At 34.6% G+C, this 15789-nt stretch overlaps 1 protein-coding gene and 1 long non-coding RNA gene across 4 annotated transcripts in view; one reads left to right on the top strand and one right to left on the bottom strand.

Moving 5' to 3' along the window:
- Nucleotides 1-496: 496 nt before the first annotated feature.
- On the bottom strand, nucleotides 497-2359 carry LOC149044058 (uncharacterized). The gene is made up of 2 exons (XR_016187541.1): nucleotides 2190-2359; nucleotides 497-656 (listed from the first exon to the last, which is right to left on the bottom strand). It is a non-coding gene; the product is annotated as an uncharacterized LOC149044058 (long non-coding RNA).
- A 158-nt stretch (nucleotides 2360-2517) lies between these two features.
- Nucleotides 2518-15789, top strand: part of LOC149044059 (neural cell adhesion molecule 1-like) — a 31384-nt gene continuing 18112 nt past the window's right edge. For all 3 annotated transcript variants that reach the window (XM_089208985.1, XM_089208987.1, XM_089208986.1), the window contains exons 1-3: nucleotides 2518-2599; nucleotides 6799-7140; nucleotides 10270-10524. In XM_089208985.1, coding sequence (XP_089065111.1) covers nucleotides 2533-2599; nucleotides 6799-7140; nucleotides 10270-10524 — 664 coding nt within the window. In that variant the 5' untranslated portion in view covers nucleotides 2518-2532. The remainder of the gene's footprint in view (nucleotides 2600-6798; nucleotides 7141-10269; nucleotides 10525-15789) is intronic.

A 15789-nucleotide genomic window follows, 5' to 3' on the forward strand; every position in this document is an offset into this window, starting at 1 on the left:
ACAGCTGGAGAGAAAAGGAAACGAAAAGATACAGAAGAAGTACTGTATATAATAATTTCTTTTTATCCTCAACCTTTGTGTTTCTGTCAACTATGGCTTGCTAATTTGAAAGGTCAAATACATGAATGGGTCATATGACATTGATCTCAGAATACTTTTATGACAAACGTGATAACAGTTCAATCTTGGCTAAATTGAAGATGGTTTAGAAGTTAACAATTGTAAGAACTTTTCACTAACATATTCTGCTGACAAAGGAGAAAATATATGCAATTCTGCATTTTTTGCATTCTATCAAGCAATCATATGTTTGCTCCTTATCACGCTATGACACTTCCGTTTTGTCACATTCCAAAAAATAACTTGAGAAATACACTGTCACTCATCTTACACTGTTATATTTACCTATTACAGAAGGCTGGAAACAAAGATTTTGTTTTCAAGAAAATAAGATTTCTTGTCCAAGACACAAGGAAGTTTGACTGTGAAGCACAGATAAAAATGCGAGAAATTTTATTTTTTTCAGAGAACAAGGTAGTTCTACTCATGTATAAACAGAACAAATGCGATTTAATAAATCAGATATGCGGCATGACTCCTTTTCTTCCATCCCCACTCAAAACAAGCAAACACACCTATAGAGGTTCCAGTCTGGTCTGCAAATGAAAAGGAGGAAGGTGATCACTGCAAAATTAAGCATTAGGGTTCTTATTTATAACATATTGATTATTGTATACTGATATCTAGAAATTAAGGTTGCAAGCAGCAGCCAGCTGAGTTATAGTTTGAGTTTTATCAAGTCCATTACTTTGTTAAATTTAGAGTAACCTTGACTTGAGAGAGGAAAATTGAGGAGCTGTAATATACTAATCATCAATTAGGGACCACAAAGAAAAATTTATTTATAGAGACTTTTGAAGGAGAGGGGTAAGACTTGTGACAAGCTGGCAGACATATAGATAAACTTTACTGCTAAATGGGTTACAATACAAAGTGCTCAGTATTTGGATCAGCTATGGCTCAACTTAAACTTTGCTTTAGCTTCAAGTTTAATCCTCTGTGGTTTCCTTTCTCTGTGTTTATTTTTCAAGTTATGTACACAGAAGAACACAGAAATGACAAGGAATGCTTTTGAATATCAAGAGGCTGGAATAAGCAAGAAACCAAAACTGAATTTTAAACAGTACAAAGTTAATTTGATCTTCCAATGTTATTTAATTTTAACCATAGAATTTGCTATTTAAATTTATCCCCTTCATTTTTCTGGGTATTGTGAGCAAAAGCAAACAATTATCACAAAATGCATGTTATACAATGGTTTGATTCACCAATGTGGCAAAGGCCTTTCACTGTCTATCCATAAAAAGGGAAATAGTTTGTAAACTGTAAGACATTCTGCATGTTGAGTGTATACTTATTCATCCATGTGAAATTAAAGGTTACTTGAAATAAATGTGAAAAATTTATAGGATTTTCAGACCCCTGATAACAATTACTAATGTGCTGATTTGTTGTACTTAAAGGTTATGATTTTGGCGGAAATAGTGGAAGAAATTTCTGGACCTAGAATTTTGTTGCAAATGTTTGTTTAAATCAGTTTAAGTCAGTTAAAAACTCTCCTGTTTCAAGATTACATGATTACCACACCAGAACCTTTTGTATTCTATATTATGCACCATGTTATGATTATGGTTTCAATAATAAAAGGTGCTGACTCAAGAACTTTCCAAAATATCTCTACATACAAAGAAATAGATTGTGGTTATGTACTCCAAATAGCAGGTCACATCAGTCTTCTGTAAGGAAGTAGCAGAAATTTCTGTGGTGGTTTTGGTGGATGGAGAGAAACATCCACCAAAACCACTTTATTCTATGTGTTAAGAGTTATGATAATCATTATGAACGTTTGGTCGGTCAGCAATTGTGCACCATAAAAAATAATTAGCCAGAGCACTAACTGCTAATTAGTGGTATAAATCTTTCGTCTCCCTGAACATCTAACAATGGCTATAGATAAAATTTAAAAAATATATTGTTGATGGTTTTGGTCAAAGTTTTGGTGGATGTTCCCTAATGACATCCACCAAAACTACGTAACATCTAAGCACCTTTTAAATACGTGAAATATCTGCATAAAATTGCGTAAAATGTTTTATAATACTACAATCGAACAATAAATTAATACTTACCATTTCTTTAGTAAAAAGTTTTGACGCAATTTCCCAAACAAATAATACACTTGGGTCATCGGGATAAGTCGGCATGTTGTCGTAGCTTCGTAATTTTTTTCCATCATTCCATCTCAGTCCCTCTCGACCAAGGTGGTTTTGGTGGATGGAATCTAATGCTGACCTCGCGACGGGGATCTTAACTTTACTTTTCCCGCGCAAACGACGGCGTTCTAGTCCCAGTCCTTTATCAGCCACCGCGTTCTAGAAGCCGTCGCGTCTTGGATCTTAAAGTCCCTGATTGACGCGACCGAGCCTAACCCTGCTACTTCCGTCATTGAAGCGTCAGCAACGGCCTGACAAGATGGCGCTTTTCCGTGATTATGAGATTTACTCACTCTTTCTTCTGCTGATAAAGTTTCAGGGGTCTGGTAAGTGTGAAATTTATTCTGCCGTACAAAGGATTTTGCAATGTTTTTTACCATGTTACATTTGAAGCTTAGACATGCGTAAACGCCGACTCTTAGTTCTGAACGTGATGTTCGTCGAAATGATTTCCGAACTCCAAGGTGGCTTTCAACTGTTTTTGTATTAAGATATGATGTTGGGATTTCAATCACACGATAAATGAAGTCTGAATAACTATGATGCGATTGAAATCAAGAGCAAAGGATTTTATGTTTCAACTGTAACAATACCTTACGTTCAGATTATAACAGCGAAATTGAAAATGAGAAGTGCACTATTTTCTTGATTAATGTGAGTCGTATTCTTAGCTATGAGAAAAGTTTCTACTTCGTCAGGTGGCTTTCCATTAAAAACATGATGGCTATGCAAAACCAGAAAAGAGTTACCATCTATACATAAACTCTCTTCCTTTGCCATCCATCACTCATTATTGGGAAGAGCTGTGACCAATTTTTTCCACTCATTATTGGTTTGATTAAAAAATGACCTGAATGGTTTGAATGAATGGTTTTTTAAAAAAATGAATGGTTTTTTAAAAAATGACCTCAGTTAGGATATTTACTGCTAGCTAAGTTGAGTGTGACTCTTCCTCCAGGTAGCAATCATGTAAAGATACTACATAATGTACTTGGATAGATAATTGAGCATTATTTGCTCATACCTACATGTATGATTTGTTTACTCGACCAGTTTTTAGCTATATGCTCATATGATTGTGGTGTCCCACACTGGTAGTTGCAGGCTGCTTATTTCTTTATATATTTAAAAACAGTCAAAGTTTTACCATGACCAAACTTTTCGAAACATGTGTGTGTTGGCTGATAATATACTTACTAAGATATACTCCAAGCTAAATTTGAAAAGAAAATGATATGTATTAAACTTCCCAAATTGGGATAGGTTGGATGGTTTTTCACAAGTGAAAAATAAGCATCTGACCAATCACAAGTCGTAGATGAAATTTTTGATCAGTAAAAACAATAGTATTGGTTTTTTGCCTTTGTGGTGTGATCTTGCTAAAGTGAATGAAAGTGAATGTCAGCAATGTTTGCTGGTTGTATACAACTGTAGAATCATGACTTCAAGGTTAAAAATAAGAAGTCAGCCATTGGTGTAAACAAGGTAAATTCATTTATAGAGATAATGTCAGAGAAAGCTGGACTTAATGAGAATTGGCAAAAATCACTCTGATTTTACCTCATACAAACAGATCACAATCTTTGTCTAAATCTGTGCTTTGATCAATTCTTGACATTAGCAATCTGGGGAACCAAAGTGGTATCTCCTCCAAAATGGTGCAAAAGACTTAAATTTCTAGATTCTGACTCTGATAAGAAAGCATTATAATCCACCTCTGCGATTTGATTTGAATGTTCATATGAATGAACAAAAATTTATCTTTCAAATTGGCACTATAATTCTTATGGTATTAATAAACTCTTTTCATTCAACTTGTTTATTTGTCCTTTTTGTCGTTACTTTGTTCCCAGCAGTAACTTAAGTGTTGCTCCATTTTTTGTATATAAAACACACACACAACCCACAGTTCCTCAAATTACTTAATGGTTAGTGTGCATGTACAATTTTTATCCACTCATTGTATAGACAAAAACTTACCTGTTCATAGCTCATTGTTTCATTCTTCGCAACTCGTGAATAGAAATCACATGCGTTCACTAACTATGAAACATCTATATTTCTTAGATGTCCCAATCAAATTTAACCACTTTTGGAACTCAGTCATCCCAAAGTTGAATTTTAAATTTCGTAATGTTCTTGCTCTTAAATTATTGTCATTGTAAATGGAAACAGACCTTCCAATTGAATAAATGATAATTTATATAAAGTTTAAGAAGTTACAAAGATGTTAGCTTTGAATGGTTTGTGGTCCCAAAGTGTATGAACCAACCGGCTAGTCTAGGCTTCCAATATGTGATAGTGGAAGAAAGCAAGAGCAAATTTGGCTTTCAGGGTCAATCAAGGATTCTACCAAATCCAGATTTTTTTGGCAGAAGTGCTTCACATAAGAAGTATATTTAGTTTTTATCTTGCTGTCCTGTAGATAAATATAACATCTCAATGATTACTGACACAAAGTTTTAAAAAAATTTGAATTTTCATCTTTCTCTTGTATAATGCTTCACAATACAGTGTAAGAAAAATATTGTTCATTATTGTTTTTTTAGAGGGCACAGTAACGAATCTTACAATCTGATTGGTTCTTTACCCGGTCAGTATTTTCCTATCTCTGCCCACAGGCCACAATAACGCTTTCGTGAATTGCCGAGTACATCCCAACTTTCGTTGTCATTTTTCATAAATATACCTCGTTTTCCAGCTGGGTAGTATTTTTAAGCAATCACGGCGGTCACTACCTCAAGCCAATAAATAAATTATGAATCCTCTCCTTTCTCTCTATCAAATCACAGAAAAATATTGGTTTCAGAATGAATTTGTATAAACAATAGTGTCATTACGTTGGTTGACAAGCGGCCTAAAAACAGTCTGCAATTAATTTTAATCGTTCACAAAAAGTACCCAGAAAGTTGAAACATGAGGTATTTGGTTACAGTTAAACTGAACAGTGGAACTTTCATTCATTTAATATCTGAATTTTCTCGAGCAATTTGTTCATATTGAAAGAGCAAGCGAAGTTTTAATTTAAGTTCTACAACAAATATACGCTCCTGGTGAGTCTTTCCAATTCCGTTCAATTTGGACATTTAATGAACAGAGGTAAATCTTTGTACATGAATGAATCGTCGATGAGAGTGAATAATACTTTCCGTTAGATCATTGACTGATTTTGAAGAAAACATTGTCATGACAGTCCTTGCCAAACTAGTTCTGTTGGTTTTCAAATGTTCCTATGCTTTTTTTTCTTGCGTGCTCTCTAATTGACAGGTGTCAGATTGTGACTGAGATACTTGTAAAAATAATGTTTCAAAGTTTGTTTGGAAGCCTTTTAAATCACCTTTATCGTTACGGAAATGAAAATGTTTCGCTGAGGCATCTCTCTTTAATTTGCATCACCTCTATTTTAACTACCATTTTCTCACTCAAAAATTGTTCAGTTTATGGAAGATCTTGCCGTATTCACAGCCATAAATCATTCGGGTTCTTTTGGAAAGAATTTCATCAATTTTAAAAACAATAAATGTTATTTACTGGCTAAGGGTCGGTCCGTATGGTGAAAAACTGTGACCGTGGTCACAGTTTTTCACCATACGGACCTCCCAGCCAGCAAATAACATATATTTATCAAAGCACAATTGGTTGCTGTTTTTGCAGCTTTGTTTATTGATATTGTTTTCTCTTAGCTTACCATAGCAAAGCAGGAAGCCATTTTGTTGTTGTGCAATGCTTCTAGCCAAGGTGAATAGGTGGTGGCTAATCACCAGTGCATGAGCTTGGCAATCAATTTAAAAAAAACAAACATCCACTACAATTTTCCATTGTCTGTTTAACAAATAGACTCCATGTTGCTGTGCATCTGTTCAGTAATAGATCACATGTGACATCAGAATATGGTTAGAACAAAAAAGGTGGCACATGAGATGCAGCTTGACTTGTTTTAGTTGTCAATTATTAAAACAGAGCAAAACAGCAAAGGCCACAACAGTAGCAGAGAAGTAGAAAGGTGAGGGAGGTTACAGCACTGTATGCTATGTTTTACTAACTGAATGCTTTTAACAAGCAAGGCACAGTTGAGTGTGTCACTGATGTTCTTAGTGTTTTTATATCCTCTGTGATTTATAACTCAGTACAGAGCGATGGCAACATGGAATCTATTTGTTTTATTTAATGAAGGAGCAAAAAACTGTTAATGGTGATGTCACCTATGTGTTTGTTCTCCAATAGATTATAAGTACATGAAAGAACCAATCAAAATGCATGTACATGTAGAATTCAGCTTATTATATAAAACCCTACTGATCATAGAATATCTATCTAAAACTAGAAGCCAAAAGATTTGACAATAAAATGAGTGGAATAATAAATCCCTCTTTTGATTGTTTAACATATTATATGTATGGACATTTCCACTTTCCATTTTCCACCTCAACAAATTCTTCTTCAAATAATTTCTTAGAAAACCCTTCTTCCTAAATATTATCCTTACACTTGCATCTAAAGGACTGGGTTTTTTTGTCTATTTTAGGAGGTGTGGATGTGAAATTTACCCAGGAACCTTCTAATCCAAGCTACTTTAACAATGGTAGTGATGCAAACCTGGTGTGGGACTACAGTGATCCACATAATAAGGTTCAGAACATTATATATAGTGTTCTGGTAAATGGTGCATTTATCCAAATGATGTTTAACGACAGTGGTGGTGTCCAAGATTATTCCAGTATTCCTCCATCTTACAAAGGAAGAGTTAAAATTGAAGGAAGAGCTACCTTGGTTATCAAGAACATCAACCCTGGAGACAATACCAAATTTAAGTGTGAACTTGAGATCATAGATTTTCTTGAAAGTACAGTGGAGCTTATTGTGACAGGTACATATTACAGACATAACCATTAGTAATCAAACATAAATCAAATGCACTCAACTTGTGTCTCTCGTATTTCTGAGATCTGGAGAAAGAAAACAATAGTATAAATTTGGGCAAACCTTTACATGCAGGGCTGAAAGTGGTTAGCTAACCCAACTTTTGGGAACAATAGTGCTACTTTTACTTTGCTGTTTGTCATCAGTAAGAAATCAAAGAGTTATTGCTTATTCTTACAGCACCAACAACTGGGTTGCTCTGTTATGCATAGACAACTGTTATTAATGAATATGAGTACTGAAATTTTCTCTTAGCAAAGCTGTCAGTTAAAAATGGTCAGTCAAAACTTAAAACAATCCGACTGGTCGCATGATTTTGCCAAGTCAACAAAGGAAAATATTGCATGACCAATCACAGAGAGCATGTTATGAAAGCATTAAACCAACAAAGTCTATAATCCAAGCTCTTTATGCTCTTTGAAAGATGCTAAGGATGCAAAAAGAACATAATTCAATGATGATCAATGTGGCCTGGTAGGAACACTGTTCTTAGTAGATGCTTTTATTCATGGAGGTCAGTTCAACAACTCTAATTTTATCACTGACTTTGATTGCTCCACTGAGAAACTACCTGAATTCCTCAAAGAGCTCTAAGAGACTAAACGTATTCAATTTCAATTTAGAGTATGAAATGTTTTGTGAGCTTAATATATGTAACCTAAACTTTTTAAAAACTTGTCATATATAAAACATAAGCATAATGTTCTTTGAATAGACTTTTTAATCTTCTCTTTTAATGTTTTACATTTCATTTTAAATCTCGGATGTCATAACAAAGTACATGAAAATGAGAGTGATATTAAATATGTAACATCTTGGTCATTTGATTGTGATTCAAAATTGAAAATGTTTGTGATATCTCAGTACTCATGTACAATCTACTTCATTGTTCGCTTGAACAATTTTATTCACTTGTTGTGAAGAATCCAAACTCATTGTTTACTGTGTTCACTTGCTTGTTTGGGGGCAAAATGAATCACCATTCACATTCCATGTCTCAGATTTCACTTGTAGAAAAAAATCAAGGGCCGCGTGTCTTATTTTGTTTTGTTTTTACCATAAGAAGGCAATTCTTATTCATGCATCACTGCCATCTTAGTGACAGATTTTTTAGATTTTTTTTGATGGTTCTTCTTTACCCTCTCAATCAAGTTACATGCAGGCCTATTGGAACCCCAAAAAGAAAAGTGTTGTTTACATTTAGATTGTAATTGGAAAAAAGTTTTGTTATAAAGAATGGATTCTATTATGTAACAAGATAATGTTGTGGAGAAGTGTGATGGTGACTTAGATTGTTGTTTGACCAATTTCACAGCTATTCATTCAATAGTTTTCTCCTGTCTGCTATCTCCATATCCAAGATGTCCCATGTGCTGTCAATAGTTTTGCAGGTTTTGACTTAGTGTGTTCACCATGACCCTAAAATGGCATTACATATATATAAACTTGTTCTTCTACCCAACTCAACAGATTTTTTAGGATCTTTGAGAGGTAACACCACTAAGTCTCCAGTATAGGCCTTTATAAATCTTAACAAAAGTACATAAAATTCTATAAGAGTTTCTGGTTTGTTAACTGCACATAAAGAAGTACGTAGTACTATTAAAAATAAGGTTTTTTCTTCTGTCATTAAATTCAATTTTCCTCTTTCCACCAATACTCTCTCAGGTACTCTGGCTAGCAAGATATTTTTTGCATTTCTTACTCAAACCTTTAGTTTGCAACAAGAATATTACTTCCGGTACAAAGATGAATCAAGTAGTATTTTTGGTGTCACCTATCCACTTTTCACCTCCACAATTTCTTTCCCACCATCTTCTGTAGTTTCTTAATTAACATCAGCATCTCTTAATGATATGGAAGACAGTTACTTTACTAATGTCAAACAAGCTCAAATGTTATGTTGATTATTACTAGGAACTGTTTAGTGTAAATTTAAGCTGCCTTGTTGCTCCCAAGTATTTCTCATCAAATATTCTGGGTACTGCCTGTTTTGTATTTTCACCAAAACTGGACCATAAAATTTTTTTTTTTTTTTTTTGTTTATTCATTTGCTAGCAAGTGCCTCTGTTTGCCTCATATTGGCTATGGTTGATTTCACTTTAGTTTTTAAGGGCCAACTCAAATTATCTTGCCATGACTTTTGGGAACACATATTCACAATTGTACTGAAATGTAACTCTTCTCTTTAGGTGGGGGGGGGGGGGGACATGTGTTCATAGACCTCTAATGGAATGAGGCTGCTTCATAGTAAATATAATGGCCATGTCAGGTTGAGGATGTATTAATTTGCTGAGTGATCTAGTGACCTGAGTGCCTCTCTGTCAGGAAGTAGCAAACATTTAACGTTATTAGTTTTAGCACAAATTGTTAACAGGGGTCTCCATACAGTCCATTCTTGTTGCAGGAAATTTGTTCATTTTCTTTGCATTTCACTTGGGCTTGAGAAAGATTTATTCATGGGTATGATTCTTCAAAATGTGCAGAAAAAGTAAAAAACCCTCCCTTCTACAAACTCTCTTTGCAAATCAATCATGATGAACAATAGAGTGATTTCATGTTTGATAAAAGAATGATCCATACAATGAGATGAGTAAGTTCTCCTTTTAACTTTAAGTAATGGCAAACAGCATTCAGCATGTCACTGGTGTATTCTTAGCTTCTCTTTCACCAAAATTTCTGTTGAGGATGTCTTCAGTAGATCCTTTCTTAAGCCAAGTTCCAAGTGAGTTGTGGCTTGATAGGCTCTATTCCTATTTGTTTGTGTAACAGCAAAAATTTTATCAAAGAAAATGGGAATTGCTCAGAAGCCAGGGTTCTTAGCCCAATGAGTAACTTCCTGAGCTAGCCCTTTAATCCCTAGGCTGGGGCTCTGCTTTACAGTTTAGCTTGTGAGCAAGTCTACCAGTACATGTAGCTAGAGCCAACATGATAACTTTTACTGAATGAAGTTTAAGCCTCCTTATGTTGGTTGTTGGTCGTTATTTATTTATTGTGATGGGAAAAATTTTAAGACTCAGTCCAAGTAAGATTTGTTATGCCATGTGAGGAATGATATAATCTCTTCAATTTTCAGAGGCACCACTTTTAAACCTCTCTTCAGCAGTAAAATATTACACTGAAGGATCCTCTGTCACTATCGCCTGTGGAGCTTCTGGGAAACCATTGCCAGATGTAGCATGGATTAGAAATGGACTACTGAAAAGTTCAGGGAAGAAAGCTGCCTTGTTAAAGTTCGATAATATAAACAGAACAGATGCAGGACAATATACATGTCAAGCCAATAACTCAGTGGAAGTCACTTCTTTTGACACAACAATTGTAGTTTACTGTAAGTACATTTTAACCTTAATTTTCTATTTCTGGATTGACTTTATTTACAGTGAGACCTCTGTTATTGGGGTCAGTTACACAAAATTGACAAATCTGTTTAAAATTTTTAGGAAACAGAATTCCACCTAAAATCCTTTTCGGCTTTGTAAGCATTGGTCCCAAGTATTGGTTGGGACAATTGAATTTAGGTGGAATCATTGCTCACATTATTTTGCGTAGGTGGACATGACAATATTTTTGCTAAGTGATTGCATCAGGTGGACTGTGTTTAACTCAGAAAAAAGCTTGAGACCCTTTCCACGTCATCGTGACAACCCAAAATTCACTCCATTTTTCTGCCGCACAAGGCTCATTCTGTGTGAGGGCTCTGGTTGGTGCTTTGTTAACTCTAACAGGGTAGTCAGAGGCACATATACAATTTTTTAGTGCGCACTGTCAAAAAAATAAATGGGCGACTCATGTGCCTTTGTTATTTAGCTTGTATTGCATTCAAAGAGAAAAACTGTTTGAGGGTGAGAATCCATTTTATATTTTATTATTCATAGGCCTTGCCATCTTATACTGAATACTTGACTACTCAACTACTAAATAACACAAAAGTGACAGACTGTACTATTGAGTGATTACAACCTTCACTTTTTTTTTTACTTAAAGACAGGGAAAGGAAAGACAAATACTGTGCTTCAGTAGTTGATTTCCATGACTTTCTGGTATGGGAGGTGGTGTAATCTGCAAGCACCATGCCTCCCTGCTATGTGAGATACTTAATTGTTTTAGTGTTGGCATATGCACAGGCATTTGACCTCTGTTGTCAGGAGCTGGTAAAAAGCAAACATGTACAATATGCTAATCTTTAGATTTTATGGTCATTAAGAAAATTACACCATACATGCTTTCTTGGAACATACCACATAAATCAAACGTGACCTGTTAGAACTAAAAGTTCAATACAAAGCCAGTTTATTGGGGTCCACATCTCACCCCTTTATCATTCATTATTTAATTTTAGTGCCTCACAGCCAATTTGATTCAGTCATGGATCTGTTTATAATTTGGAAAGCATTCTGTTCTTATCAGGTAAAGGCATTAGGGTTGGCATTAGGGTTGCACTTTGTGCAAATACAAATCTTTTGTTGCTGATGTTCCATGAAAGGCTTTTTGACATTTCTTACTCAATATCTGTCTCTACAAGAGAAAGTGAGTTTAATCTGTAATTTCCCTCACTGCCCCTTGATCATTATCAAGTTTTGTGTAACATTTTTCAAAAGAAAGATATAAAGTTTTTACTGATGGAGTGAAATGAACCTGTTAAATTCTAGTGGAAACTGGCTGCTTATCTTCATACAAGTAATCCAAACTATTGTCACAGAATTTACATATATATATATATATAACTGCAGACAGTACTGTTTCGGCCTTCTGGGCCTCATCAGTGCAGTGCTGATGCTAGGATGGAGGAAAGACTATATAGCCACCTCAAGTGATCTCAGATATGTGGGATCATCTAAGCCATGCCAGAGTGCTCAAACTAGAAAAACTAGTGAGCATGCATAATGCTAGCAGCAATGACTCATCCTAGTAGAGTGCTCAATTTGGACATGAAAGCAAAGCTTTGTATGCCAAAGAGCTATATCTAACTGCAGACAGTACTGTTTCGGCCTTCTGGGCCTCATCAGTGCAGTGCTGATGCTAGGATGGAGGAAAGACTATATAGCCACCTCAAGTGATCTCAGATATGTGGGATCATCTAAGCCATGCCAGAGTGCTCAAACTAGAAAAACTAGTGAGCATGCATAATATATAATGTGTATATATATATATATATATATATATATACATAGTGGATAAGTTAAAGAATTAAAGAGGACACATCAATTCGCTGTGACTCTGATTTATGCAGTTCCAGTTGTGTGAGTGGCAGCAAGATATTAAAAGATGAAGTGTTGCTAATAGAGATCAATTTTAAAATGAATTAAATACCCCTGGGAGCCAGTTTGAGATTTTCCTGTGATGACCAAACAGTTGAGGTTATTAAGCTGTTTATCATAGTTGGCTTACAAACTGAAGAAAAGAAATATTCATTTAAAAAGACAGGTATTGCAGATGAATTATGTTATCTCATGTTCTGCCAGAATAAGCAGAAAAATGAAATGCTTTCACCAACGACTGATTGTCCACTTCAACATCTGAAACAATCAAACTACCAAGCATTTGTGTGTAGTCGTGCTCTTGAAGCTATGCAGGATCTTGAATCACTGAAGGGGCATGGATGAACAAAGGACAAGGAACTTCTTGTACCACTGCCAATCACAAAAGCACCAGTAAGCCTTCTTGAGCTGATGACGTGCAAGTGCAAGACATCTACCTGCCAGCAAAACTGCTTCTCCAGCAACACAGGACTTGCTTGCACAGAAGGATGCTTCTGCATGGCAGACAATGAAGCATGCAGGAACCCATATGGTATGACCAGCAACAGTGACTCAGAAGAAAGCAATGAAGAGAGTAGCTTTGAAGAGGAACTGTTAAATAGTTGACATATGAGGTGTCCATGTTTAAAAGGTTAACTTTCTGTTGATTAATGTTGGAGATAAGTCACTTTAAAGCTCAACAGACCAAGATAAGTTACAATATTGTATTTTATAATTGTAATATGTATTGCTCTGAGGTAAAAGGTGGTGTAAATACAAGATTTGGAAATATAAACCATATATAATATATAATTGGAAGTTTTTTTAATCAAAACATAATGGCCTCAAACAGTAGTTACTTGACTGAGCCTCTTTTTATGTCAAATCCTAAATTAGGCAAAATGATGTTTATCTTATTGCTTTAAGCTATGCATGTATATATTCTCATAGCAGCTCTAAAGGGTTATTTGGACTCATCCTAAGTCAAGTTATCGGTCCCATGTATGGTCAATTTGCACATCCTGAGCATCATTGGTATTTGTGTTGTTAAGATGTAACTGTAATAATTATTGTAGATTTCCATTGTAACGAGTGAATAGTTTTGGAATAACCGGTGACATACAGAGGCACCCCCTTAACTCATAACCTAAACACAATTGAACTCTTCAAACTATCTAACATACATCAGCAGGTATTATTCTATTAAAATCAAAGGTCAAATCTTTCCTGACCCAATCATTGTAAGCAAGCCTATTTATGGGGTCCTAGCTTCTAGACTAATTTTGTCTTCTTTCTAATTTGAATAATCCAAAATTAGCCCATGGGCATTACCACTGTATAATACTCTGCTCTAAATATATATATATGCACCTTTGTTGGCCTGAGAGTTCTAGTAACAATATATATATAAATATATGAATTATGGTCAAGTCACCGATGGTTCAACTTGCCAACGCCAACTTGCCGACATATAAAATTGAGTAGACACATCGGCAAGTTAGTCTTCAATCCAGTACAACTTATTAGCAGATAGAAAAGAAAAAGATCTTTAGTAAAAAACAAATATTTCCTTCCAACAAAGTTTTTAAGGATCTCATGACGAATGACGCAAGGTAAACGTAGCCAATGACTATAAAAGCTTCAGATGCAAATGAGTTATTGTTGTGTGGCAACAACACTGAAAATACTCAATACATCAATCAGTCAGATTTTTTTTAAGAAATAATAATAATAATTGTTGATAATTGTTGATAATAATGATAATTGTTTTCTAACGTTTTGAAGAAAAGACTATTAGTAACTGTTGAGTGGCTGCTGACAAAAATTGACTGTAGTTTCAATCTTTGTGTTTAAATCTTTCACCCCGCTATGACATGATTTATTCTCTGTGATAGGAAAAAATGTATATGTGGTCTGCTAACTTTGGTTTATGAATCCAACTAGTTTAAATTCCAAATAGATACATTGTGTAAGGTCATTTTGACCAAAATTAATTTCAATGCATAGCAAATGAGCTGTAAGACAAAGAATGACAAAAACAATAATGCGATTGACATTGTGGTTACCAAATATTTAGTTGTTTGCAAGTGCACACATAATAAATAATTTGGTGCAGACAAAATTTGTTGAGATTTTTGGCAGAGCAGAACGAGTTTTGTCAACCTAGTGTCCTAATGTGTAGGGTACCTAACTCCTTTGGGCAAACACACATTAGAAGAATTGTTTTATATATGTATATATATATATTTAACAAATAGATTCCAAGTCGCCGTGGGTCTGTTCAGTAATAGATCACAGATGACATCAAAGTGTGGTAAGAACAAAAAAGTGGCACACGAGGTGCAGCTAAGTGTGTCACTGATGTTCTTACCACATTATGACGTCCTCTGTGATCTATTACTGAACAGATGCACGGCAACCTGGAATCTATTTGTTTTATGTAATAAAGAATTAAAAAAAAAAGTTTTAATGATGACCTCATCTATACGTCTGTCCTCCAATAGAGCATAAATGAGAACTGATCAGAATGCATGCATAACTGAGCTTATTATATAAATATATATTTACATACATACATATATAAGAAATTGTTACTAGAACTCTTAAGCCAACAAAGGTGCACTGTGCCAGGAGGATCAAGAAAAATTCGCAGTCCAAACCTCACAGCAAACACGAACATAGAGAGTTAAAAAAAATGCGAGGATGGACAACTTCTGACATAAAAAAGATAAAAAATTTAATAAAAACATTTCAGTCAGAGACCTTCAGTTATTTACAACTTTTGAATAAAAAAGAGCTTTAAATAAGATCAAAGTGTTAGTGATTACGTAATTACAGGTGAAAACTAAAGAATAAGATACAAAATCACGTGAAAGAGCAGAAAGTGGTGCTAATAAAAAGATGACAAAAAACAAAATCAACAAAGTGAAAAATATTGAAAAAAACAAGCTACAAAGAAAATAATGGACAAAATACGAGAGATAAAACCTGAAAACTTAAAACTAAAAAATAAACTTGCTAAAACTAATAGCACAACTGCCTCTTCAGTTGTGCCCAATAGAGCAACTGCCTCTTCAGTTGTGCTATTAGTTTTAGCAAGTATAGTTTTTTAGTTTTTAGTTGAATGTGATTTAGTGTGATTTAGAAATTTAAATCACATTTGGAAAGCTAAAACCATATTTAAAATATCCCAATCAAAAATGTTCAAAGAACTTACTAACTCATCTTGTTAATTTCCATTTACTTTCAAGATCTAATTACAATGCCAGTCAGCAGAAATTGTAGAAATGATATCAATACAGTTTGTAAAAATATCTTGAATTGTGTCAGGAAGTTGCCTTATGGGGTAGAATTAC

The sequence above is a fragment of the Pocillopora damicornis genome, chromosome 6 (genome assembly GCF_964200805.1).
Source record: "Pocillopora damicornis chromosome 6, jaPocDami1.2, whole genome shotgun sequence".
In the NCBI taxonomy this organism is placed as follows: Eukaryota; Metazoa; Cnidaria; class Anthozoa; order Scleractinia; family Pocilloporidae; genus Pocillopora; species Pocillopora damicornis.